Here is a 12263-nt window from a genome sequence, read left to right as displayed (position 1 = left end):
GCACTCTTTGCTTGACAAAGGAAACAGACGTTTTCGAAAGCTCGCAAAATAAGTTTTTAATTCCTGTTTGTGTTTGAAGAAAATATGTAGGCTACTTACCACTACATCAGTCTCTGGTTATATCTCAAACTATGATCTGTGCACTGTCCTAGTTCTACATATTCACCTCTATACTAAGGCGGCGTATCAGCCCCGCCATTATCATAAATTGTACGCACATGCAATATGTTAGACCATCCCCTAAGTTTTTATGAAGAATTTCTCAACTGCATTTTACTACTAGCTTATCTCCCCCTAGTTTAGATCTAGAATCAGACATCCAAGTGATCAAAAAAAATAGCTAAACCTTTTTCTTAATAATTCAAAATTCTAGAGACGGTGGCCAGTCGAGCGATATGTGTACTAGGATTGTTTAAGTTAGTCTTATATCTTTGTCTGTTAGCTGTAATACTTTCATTTAGTCTTATATCTTTGTCTGGTAGCTGTAATACTTTAATTTAGTCTTACATCTTTGTCTGGTAGCTGTAATATTTGGCGTGACTGTGTACTAGGTTTTTTTAATTTAGTCTTATATCTTTGTCTGATAGCTGTAATTCTTTAATTTAGTCTTATATCTTTGTCTGTTAGCTGTAATACTTTCATTTAGTCTTATATCTTTGTCTGTTAGCTGTAATACTTTCATTTAGTCTTATATCTTTGTCTGATAGCTGTAATACTTTAATTTAGTCTTATATCTTTGTATGGTAGCTGTAATACTTGGTGTGACTGTGTTCTAGGATTGTTTAATTTAGTCTTATATCCTTGTCTGGTAGCTGTAATAATTGGTTTGACTGTGTACTTGGATTGTTTAATTTAGTCTTAGATCTTTGTCTGGTAGCTGTAATATTTGGCGTGACTGTGTACTAGGATTGTTTAATTTAGTCTTATATCTTTGTATGGTAGCTGTAATACTTGGTGTGACTGTGTACCAGGATTGTTTAATTTAGTCTTAGATCTTTGTCTGGTAGCTGTAATATTTGGCGTGACTGTGTACTAGGATTATTTAATTTAGTCTTATATCTTTGTATGGTAGCTGTAATACTTGGTGTGACTGTGTACCAGGATTGTTTAATTTAGTCTTATATCTTTGTATGGTAGCTGTAATACTTGGTGTGACTGTGTACCAGGATTGTTTAATTTAGTCTTAGATCTTTGTCTGGTAGCTGTAATATTTGGCGTGACTGTGTACTAGGATTGTTTAATTTAGTCTTAGATCTTTGTCTGGTAGCTGTAATCCTTGGTGTGACTGTGTACTAGGATTGTTTAATTTAGTCTTATATCTTTGTCTGGTAGCTGTAATACGTGGTGTGACTGTGTACCAGGATTGTTTAATTTAGTCTTATATCTTTGTCTGATAGCTGTAATACTTTAATTTAGTCTTATATCTTTGTCTGGTAGCTGTTATACTTGGTGTGACTGTGTACTAGGATTGTTTAATTTAGTCTTATATCTTTGTCTGGTAGCTGTAATACTTGGCGTGACTGTGTACTAGGATTGTTTAATTTAGTCTTATATCTTTGTACAGGTACACCCTCAAGGGACACAAATTAGGGGAGACTGAAGTCGTTCTGGACAGTATGACCGAACCTGTCCCAGTACCACGAGTCGAACCAGCTGCGATAACGTAGCTTTCTGACGACGAGAGATTTTTTATATATATATTTTCTATATATTCCGGCCGGGCCAGAGGAGGCCGGGTATTAATATTTGTACTAGAGCCGAACCTGGCCCTACCTCATAGTTCAATAAATTCATAAAAAAAATAGCAGTACGAAATTCAGTGTATACCATGCATACCAAAATTACCATTATGTGAAGCTGTCATTACGTTACACGTATTATTATTATTATTTCCTTTATTTCCTCCAGAAATGAAGAGTTACAGAAATAACGAACAATACACGTTCAATTCAACACTATTCAAAGAGAGGAAAATGCGTTCACAAACATGGTCACACCCTTACATAGTGACTCACACATGCACATGGACAGACACACACAATAAGGATAATAATAGTACACGCATCATACCATAAAGCACTATAAACACAACACAATGATATAATTGGTACTATTACAGTCATTATACGGTGATAATTATGATGATAGACAATATAACACTAATCATACATTACATCACACATTGATATAATAGACATATTTACGCTTCTCAAACTACATTATCATATAATAGTATAGACAGTAATACACTTCTCGTACTAAGCAATCATACAACATTGTAATAAACAGTATTACAAGCATCACACTATAAATTATACAGCATTATTATAGACAGTATTACTGTTACATAAGTCTTACAATACAATCATACATTGAGTAGAACCCGTTACACGAAGTCATACAATATAGTCATACAGTGGTGTGAAATACACAACAAACAGAGCAACCATGCAATGATTTCAGTTGTAGTAATACATATCACAAGATTAATTCATACAATACAAACAATATTATCAATGGTAGTAGTTACACTTATCATGCAGCCCAATTGCGCAATGGTATAATAGGAAAGACGTAGGAAATGCTTGCCTACTAATATGAATACAAAATTATATGTATTTCATGTATTCATCTTGCTGAAGCGTGAGGTACACACACGTAACTTTGTGATCATATTACTCAGTATACAACATTCAAATATCTAAGGATAAATTACATTATACCACTGTATTGAAGAATTTTAGTAATTTTAACAATGGTTTTTATTCTAAAGTCCTCCAGTTCATATGGAGATAAGTCATAGTTGAAAATACCACCAAGAAGAACATGAAGTAGATGGTAATTAGACATTACATTAAGATAAAACACAAAATCAATATATTTTACAGTACTGAGTACACACCAGAGCTGGTCACGTAATTTCTTAAAACATGGACTGTATTGTGGAAAGCGTAAAGCATGTTTTCATATAGCATACGGTTGTATCTTATTATGTAAAAGAGTGAAGCGAGAGAAGACCCTATCAGCGTTCATTCTTTCACATAAATTAAACTGTTCATAGTTTTTTGCATGTTCATTGACTAAACGCTTCCATTGAAATTTGTTTGGAAATACACCACTCTTCAAAAAATCATCAATAACATGATACAAATTGTATTTTTGTAAAATATTAACAATGTATGGAACAAAACCTCTACTAAAATGAGACAGGTTGAATTCGAATAGACGCTTGATAAGAATTTCGCGTGTTAAACAGCCAACTTCCATGGAACATATTCTACCAAAAAATAACAATTTCTTTACGCTGATGTATACTTCTACAGAAAAACAACCAATCAAGGACGTGCACATATCTGTTCTTGTTCTTACATTGAAACCTTGGATTGATTTGACAATGAAGTTTTGTGCTTTTTCTAACATGTAAATTTCATTTTGCTTTAATTGCCACAATTCACACCCATACAGTGCTGAGGGATATACTTTACACTTAACAATGTTTGCAGTACGAAAGTTAGTGTAAGACTTTCATGCATACCAAAATAACCATCATGTGAAGCTGTCATTACGTTACACGTATGACATAAAGTACATTCTCGATATCTAGGGGTAGCGCTCACTTTCGCTCTCTACACCCCTGGAATATGGCATAGCAAAATCGAAGACTCAATGTGCAGCACATTGTGGATGAGACAAGAAGACAAGTTTGGTCCTTTGATGTATATCAAAAGAATCTTGCGGTCGCGTAACGGTAAAAAATGACAGGCTTTGAAGTCTGGCGTCGCTCCTTTGTGCGACATGTGTGTGAAAGTGACGATTTGTTTCTAAAATATCAGTTTGAAGTGCGCTCCGGGCGCGGGTCGCATATTTCCCGCATATTATAGAGGGCCGGAGTTCTGACGTTAATCGACGACAGACCGATATGAAAAAAAGTCGATAAAACGTCAGAATAATTCGGACTAATTCCAGGGGTGCAGAGATGAGGATGAAATAAGTAGCAATTTGGTTTACCAAAATCCGCAAAACTAGAATGAAGTGAGGTCATAATATTAACTTTTTACTCTGCAAAGTTTTTCTCGTATTTTTTTGTGGAAATGATCCACGCAGTCAACCGAATTGAAAATATCCTCAAAGATGTAAATATTTGCACAAGACCAACAATATCATCTTTGGTGGCTTGACTTACCCCGGGGTCGAATTTTCCTCGTTCTCCACTAAACTGGCTGTTGCCATGGAGATTTCATTCTAAAAGTGTGATGCTTCAATGATCCAACTGGACATCATCCTCGGTATCCAGCTCACTTTCGATGTCTGAATATGTCACAGCAAAATTATAGGCACACAATTAGCAATTTGAGTGGTGTCAGGTGAAAAAACCCTGACCAATCACTGTGCTGATACCTATGCTTTGAAAATTACAGGGGAGCGATGCCCAACTTCGAAGCCAAAAATTTAAAGTTTTACCGTTATGCGGCCGCGAGATTCTTTTGATGTCCATCAAGGGATCAACACAGTCTTCTCGTCTCATCCACAAGGTGGTACACACTTGAGCCTTCGATTTTTCCAGGAGTGCAGAGAGCGAAAGTGAGCGTAAGCCCTAGATATCGAGGATGACTGTACGTAACTGTAACGTATTGTAGATGCATCAATATTAGTCGTTAGACTAATGGTATGACGTCGACAACGGTGAGTTTAATAGCTCAGCATTATACTGTGTGTGAAGACGTCACAATACGTCTACACACGGTTCATTTACACATGAGGTATCTAAAGAAACATATACAGATACATTCTGACACTCGAGTACCAAAAAAGATCCGGCTGTAATACTCACAAGTTTTTATACGAGTTACTTCCCTTTATTCACATTTATTAACCTTGAGACCTGATTAATTTGGTGGAGGAAAACTCTAGAAATGTTCCGAAAAGAACGTTCCGGAAATTTCGACAACATAGATGTCGCTTCGGTCGATGATTCTAGATCGTTAGAGAAGTGGCTGGAAAAGTAAGGAAAAGGGTTATATACGTATAAATATGGCGAGTCGACAGATGTACCCCAACCCTTACACGCCTCAACAGCCGAATAATTCCGATTTACCGCCAGGTTGGGAAATGATATTGGATAAAATGACAGGATGGCCATATTTTATTGACCACAACACGAGACAGACATCTTGGGAAGACCCCCGTATCCGAATGGTGAGTACTCTGTCAAAAGTTTTCTGCGATTTCTCGGTCTGCTTTATTTCACAATATCAATTGCTTTAATGCAATGAAAGTAATGCGACTTATGTTAATACCTCCTGCTTCTGATTAACTACAGTAAGTTCTAAATATAAGTTGTACAGTATGACTCGAAAAAGTTCTACAAAAGTGCAAGTGTCAAACCTGTTCAATACACTCGAGTCACTGAGTCAGACGATAAAAAAAACCTCCGAAATCGGGCATATTTGTTCACAGAGATGTACCTAAGCAAAATAAAGTATTTTTCTTTTAAATAACCCTTAAATAGATTGCACTTGCCCATTCAATGGCTGCATGTGGAAATAAAATTAGTGAAAATATGTCATCGTTTGTTTACAATTTGATAAAGCATTCCACTTGTTCCTATTGTCATTGGTAATCCTGGGGTCAGAACATAGATTCACTAATGATCATTCATCAGCATGGATTACAATTGTAAGTGGCATGGTGAATGGTTAACTGTAAACAAACTTGAGAAATATTAAAATTTGTGTTACTGTTCGCAAATGTAGTTTATAGCATACATTTCTGTAGTTAGTTAATAGGGATGTCACAATATATCAATAAAACAAGGATTATAATCTTAATACTGCAATAATTTTGTCTACATTGCAAAATAGTTGTATGCATTGTGATATCTTCTTCCAATAACTGCGACTGACCTCATATGTACTGGTAGGAGTGCAATTGTTGCAATCCTGTGGTCTTGGAGGTGGCATTTATGTCATAACACATTTTTATAATGATTTTTGAAAATGAAAATGATATATAACATGGCAACAAATGTAGGTTAAAAGAGAGTATGTTTTATACTGGCAGAAGGTATGTGCAGGCAAGTGATTGGGCAACCCCCACCGACAATACCTACGTATACGTCATAGTCATCTACCTGCAGTATTAGGGAAGGGAATATATAAATATGTACAGCTCTGACAGGATTTGGCTCTACCATAGGGTAGTTTTGGGTTGGTAGTCATACAGAGCTGTTTCGAAAGAGTTCAAGTCAGGTGACTGAGCTATGTGTTATGGTAACTATAGTGAATTCAATGTTCTAATAGTCCTAGGGAAGAATGCATTTTTGTATTGCTCTTTATTAGTGGAAATCTGCTGAAGTTTCTGTGCTCCCCGATTCTGTCATCAGATATTTTAAAATGCTCAATTGGAATAATGGCAACTTTGTTTTTAAGAATTTTGTACATTGTAATAAGTCTGGCTTTTGCCCTTCTTTCTGTATATATTTATCATCGTAGGCATATTGAGACACCCTTCAATTTTAACGTTTGTTTATTATGTTCAGTTCAGTGGGCCTGCTAGACTCTATTACAATCAACATTTTGTTGGTAATGAAATTAACTAAATTGATGAACAAAACTCTGAAATCTATCATTCTTGTCTTGTAACAAATAATTGTGTTAAATATGATCAGCTCTCCACTCAGTACTGCGTATTTATCTTATTATCAAAAAATCTTGAAAAGTACAGCATCATTAATATTTTCTTTACAACAATTTAAAATTTCTGCTTCAAGTGAACACCACAAGTTTTGGAATTGAGTTTAAATAGTTTCATTATGATAAATACGCTTCAACATGTGGGTGAGTCAACATGGACTGAGGAATTTGCATCAGTAAAGTCTTAAAAGTAATATTGTGAAAGAGTCATTAAGATATGGCAGGGGAAATCGAAAGGAAATAATAACTTGTCTGTTCATTCAATTTTCAGTGTCATGTATTGTGCATGAAAAGTATAAAATGAGCTTATTTTGATGTGAAATACATTTTAATATTTCCAGGGTCAGAGACAACCACAGCCACCATCTTACGGAGGAGGTTTACGTGAACTTCCGATTAAGCATGAAAATAGCGGCATGCCACAGCAGTATTCACAGATGCCACAGCCCTATCCTCAGCAACAGTATCCACAGCAACCGTATTCACAACAGCAGCCCTTCCCACCTCAGCAGCCGTGGCAGAATCCTAGCTCCACCCTCAGTGATGTACACATGGCCACTCCCCCGAGGACATCCACCCCTCCTAGAGTGGGCACACCACCAAGGCATAGTGGAAACTTCAACACACAACAGGGAAGATCTTCTCCCGTGGTGAGAGAGATCCCTATTCATCATATATCTTCTACAGGAAATAGAGGTCAACAGCCTGAGACGTCTACTCAAGGACCCAACTCAGATTTGGGAGGTTATACAATATACACCGGGGTGTCTGGGGGACCTCAACAAGCACCAACTAGTTCTCAGAACTACCAACAGGGACCAACTAGTCAAGCGTCTGGTCAGCCACAGCCCTTTTCTCAGCCTCCTCAGCAGCCTTACCCCCAGCAACAGTCTTACCAGTCACCACCCCAACCATCTTACCAACAGCCGATGCAGCAGGGCTTCCCTCCACCTCCTCACAGTCAGCAACCCACCGCCCCACAAGCCTTCCCACAACCCCCACCAATGTCGCAAGGTGACGGCCGGGGACCAGCTGAAAGGGTTATCCCTATACACCACCAAAGTCAAGGTCACAACCAACAACAGCCTCATTACGAGGGCACACCACACCCACGACAACAGATACCACAGCCAGACTACCCCAACTCTGTTCCGTCTGCTCCTCCGTCACAGTATCATGCAGGACCAACGGTCAGCCAGTCCAATACAACTTCATCTCTACCACAGCACCATGCTGATCCAACGGTCAGCCAGTCCGAGTCCGGCAGGAAAGGTTCTACTGATAGTCTCAACGGACAGTCTGGAGGACATGGTCAGCCAGAAAAACCTAAACCCAAGACCCCTATGGACATCATATCAGATATTGTCTCCGAGGTTCGACACTACGAAGCAAAAGTTGCTGATTTTAGGGGTTTAAAGACTGATAAAGGATATAAATATCTTGAAGAAATGCTTACTCGTAATTTATTGAAGTTGGACGGCATCGAGTCCGGATCAAACAATGACATCCGTCAAGCACGAAAAAATGCTGTACGTGAAATTCAAGCTAGTTTGGATCAACTAGAATTGAAAGCATTTTCGGCAGAACAAAGTGTGGACTCTAGTCAGAACAGTGCCTCGGAACAGTCGGGAAGCGCCTCAAACAATAACAAACAGCCTCTTAATATATCACATATTTCTGTGTCCTCAACTGAGGATAAGGCTAATCCCACCAAAGTCAAAGAAATGGTTTTAGACAGTGAAATTAACTGCTAGCTGTGATACTTACAAGATTTTCAGCATATTGATATTTAAACATTGTTTTAAAATATTGTAGTTGTCTGAATATATTTGGTTTCTGATGACTTGTGGGAGATATATAATAGATTTTAGCATTTCTTTGATAGAAGCTTATATCCTTTATGAAAACATTCACAAATTAATGAACTAAGGAATGTAACTATACTTGACCCGTATATTCAAAAGATTTATAGAACATGAGTTGTGAAGCATTGTTAAAATGTTTTAACACATGCACTGTGAAGTATTGCTAATATTTTGCATGAAAAATATACCTGTTCCCAATTGTTTATCCGGTCAAACACTTTCAATAGTTAAATATCAGGTCAATCAATTTTGTGACACTCTTTTCAAACCTACAAATCATACCATTGCCCTGTACGATAGACATACTGTTTGTACACATACAGTATATCAAGTTCTTCAGAACTCTTTGTGAAATATAAGATAGGAAACATTGTTACCAGAGTTTTAACAATATTTCAGAATTAAGGAACCTCTGTTATTTGAGATTGATTTGTCAATGACACACCGGTTGAAAATCATGTGTAATGTAAGTTCATATCCTTCGTTTCAATTAATGTCAAATTTGGTTTCATTACATTGATTTATTACAGATATGTATTTTTTAACATCAACATTGTGAAAAATCAAAACTACAGACAATGTAAGTAAGAAATGTTCTAGTTGAGCTGTTACTATATGGCATTATATACAGATGTTCGTTAATCTCTCCCATTACTGTGAACAGTTTGTTAAACAGTGAACAGTAAGAATAGAAATAGTACATACTTAATGTACTGTATTTGACTTTAATGACAATTGTTATAATTTTTGTTGGTTGTACATATTTTTATCAAATAAAACTTGTTTGAAGCAAGAGGCTTTGATATTAATAGGTTCATTGTTTATACTGATTTTTTTTTGCATATGTTGAAGTGTGTCCATGGGTTTCTTGTCAGAGAAGAAAAGTGGTTAATTTCCGTTTTATCATTGGTAAACAAATTTAACTACTGTAGTATCAGAATCCCCGAGATTTTTTGAAAATTCAAGAATATGAAAAACAAATTGTTGTAAATTATGGTCATAGAATTTTCAAAAGACAAGAGTAACAATGTTATACAGGTGGCAAGTTGCTTTTTTAAATTGTCCCAGATTGGTCCAGAAAAAATGCTTGTCTGTCCCTAACTTCTATCCTATTAATTAACTACATGTAATTAATAAATATTCAAATTTTTGGAAATTTATTGAAAAGTTTAAATTCAAGAAATATTTTGTGTTAATTAATAATATTGAGGAAGTAATTTTGAATCTCAGAATATTTTGTTTGCAGATATAATGGTTATGATAAAACATTGATTCCAATATAAATTGTTTGAGGCTGGATCTAGTACACTATACATTTATATATATAAGTATACTTATGTATACTTGATGACCTTGGTTCTGTACAATGTAGGCTTGATTTGGTTCTGTAAACTCCATTCAAACGCCCCTTGTTTCATTTACTACCTCTGGCTTACTGCCCTAGTATTTCATGGTCCCCTTTATCGCAGATATTTAGAATTGTAATTATAAAAATTGGGGACATGTCTTGTACCCAAACAACTTTTGATAACCTTGACATTTCAAATGTGTTCATTCACCCATGATGTAAAATCTTTCAACTTAATTTTGGATATAGTGGAAAGTCTGAAGATAATAAGATGGTTGCCATGGACACACCTCTGCTTGATATTGTTATAGATGCATGGTATTTAGATCTGTTTGAACGCTACTGCAATGTGTAGTATTTAAAAATAGCATTGAATATAGTGTTTGTTAAAAAAGGAAAATTGTGGTGAAAAAAATCAAGGGCAGAATTTAATGTATGTGTCTGTTCAGTGTGAAGATAAAAACACTGACAGTCTTTTATATGTGAAATTGTAAGATTGTCACATGTACAAACATGCCCTTTCTGGGGCCAAATACCAGCCCCACTCCTAAGGCAAAACCTGTACATGTTCCCAATCCAAACTCTAAACTTCCCAATTAGATGCGGGTCGATAAATAATTGTGTTTATTAATCAAGACAGTGTCGTCATGTGTATATTTTTGTTGCCTGTTGTTTGCTGAAATTCTTGTCAACGGAGAAACAATTCTTTAGATAGATGTTCTATCAGGATTTTCCTTATTATTGCCGCTTTCCCCAATTTCCCTTGTTACCTAATTTAAGAGCCTTAGGCCCCATTCCCAAAGTAATTAAGATGCCCTGGACATGTCACATTTAGCGTTTACAAAATACAATGTTCAATATATTTACAAGGGGTCTTTCTAAATTGAATCAGAACGAAGCATTTTGTATTGGTTTTTCTTATTTTTTTTTAAAACAAAACACGTATTTGAGGGAGTCATTTATATATACAGTGAAAATAAATATAGGACTTGTAGCAAAGAAAGATTCAGGAGAAGTCTTACTATAGTTCCACAAACTTCAGCATCAACATTTTAAAAGTTATTTATTTGGATGTCTCAAAAAGTGACTCTCCTAACTAATATAGTCCAGACTACAGCGATTACATAATAACATATGAATATGAAAACAAAATCACGGTGTGTGCGTACATGAGGGTGTGGCACAGATCCCCACGGTCCAGGTGTATGTGTGACTCTATATAAGTTGATACAGTGTATGTCAATGTCCCACCGCCTTGCATCTAGAATACTCTCATACAATCCAGGTAACTAATTTGTGCCATTTCATTTCATTTCTTTTTTTCGTCTTGACAACCAGAAGACAAATTAGGTTTTGTTTATTCTCTTTTTGGAGCGAAAAAAAAACAGAACAAGGAGAATAAAGGTTTGATACTATTTTTAACAAACTTGCACCAATTAGGCACTACATAAAACAGCAGGGCTGTACCTCTTAAGTATATGTGAACATGAATGGTTTGTACCAGGTATACATTGCTTACATGAATGGTATATGTGAACATGAATGGTTTGTACCAGGCATACATTGTTTACATGTATGGTTTGTACCAGGTATACATATACTTAAGAGGTACAGCAGGGCTGTACCTCTTAAGTATATGTGAACATGAATGGTTTGTACCAGGCATACATTGTTTACATGTATGGTTTGTACCAGGTATACACTGTTTACATGAATGGTATATGGGAACATGAATGGTTTTTACCAGGTATACATTGTTTACATGGATGGTATATGTGAACATGAATGGGTTGTACCAGGTATACATTGTTTGCATGAATGGTTTGTACCAGGTATAGATTGTTTACATGTACACTGACTGTACCTGTGTACAACTTTGTGTATATGTGTGTATATATATACACAAAGTTGTACACAGGTACAGTCAGTGTACATGTAAACAATGTATACCTGGTAAAAACCATTCATGTAAACAATGTATGCCTGGTACAAACCATTCATGTTCACATATACCATCCATGTAAACAATGTATACCTGGGACAAACCATTCATGTAAACAATGAATACCTGGTACAAACCATTCATCTTCACATATACTTAAGAGGTACAGCCCTGCTGTACCTCTTAAGTATATGTATACCTGGTACAAACCACACATGTAAACAATGTATACCTGGCACAAACCATTCATGTAAACAATGTTTACCTGGTACAAACCATTCATGTTCACATATACTTAAGAGGTACAGCAGGGCTGTACCTCTTAAGTATATGTGAAGATGAATCGTTTGTACCAGGTATACATTGTATACATGAATGGTTTGTACCAGGAATACATTGTTTACATGAATGGCTTG

At 36.0% G+C, this 12263-nt stretch overlaps 1 protein-coding gene and 1 long non-coding RNA gene across 2 annotated transcripts; one reads left to right on the top strand and one right to left on the bottom strand.

Annotated features, from left to right (window-relative positions):
- The first annotated feature begins 4941 nt into the window (after positions 1–4941).
- Positions 4942–8468, top strand: LOC110463044 (BAG family molecular chaperone regulator 3-like). The gene is made up of 2 exons (XM_021517381.1): positions 4942–5196; positions 7034–8468. Exons 1-2 carry the CDS (start codon positions 5032–5034, stop codon positions 8444–8446), a joined length of 1578 nt encoding a protein of 525 aa, XP_021373056.1. The 5' UTR covers positions 4942–5031; the 3' UTR covers positions 8447–8468.
- On the bottom strand, positions 8418–11703 carry LOC110463045. Its single transcript, XR_002464340.1, has 2 exons — positions 11531–11703; positions 8418–11372 (listed from the first exon to the last, which is right to left on the bottom strand). It is a non-coding gene; the product is annotated as an uncharacterized LOC110463045 (long non-coding RNA).
- Between the last annotated feature and the right edge of the window lie 560 nt (positions 11704–12263).

This window comes from Mizuhopecten yessoensis, unplaced genomic scaffold, assembly GCF_002113885.1.
Source record: "Mizuhopecten yessoensis strain PY_sf001 unplaced genomic scaffold, ASM211388v2 scaffold10861, whole genome shotgun sequence".
NCBI classification, from domain to species: Eukaryota; Metazoa; Mollusca; class Bivalvia; order Pectinida; family Pectinidae; genus Mizuhopecten; species Mizuhopecten yessoensis.
The sequence above is the reverse complement of the archived record's forward strand: the minus strand, read 5'-3'. Positions and strand labels throughout refer to the sequence as shown.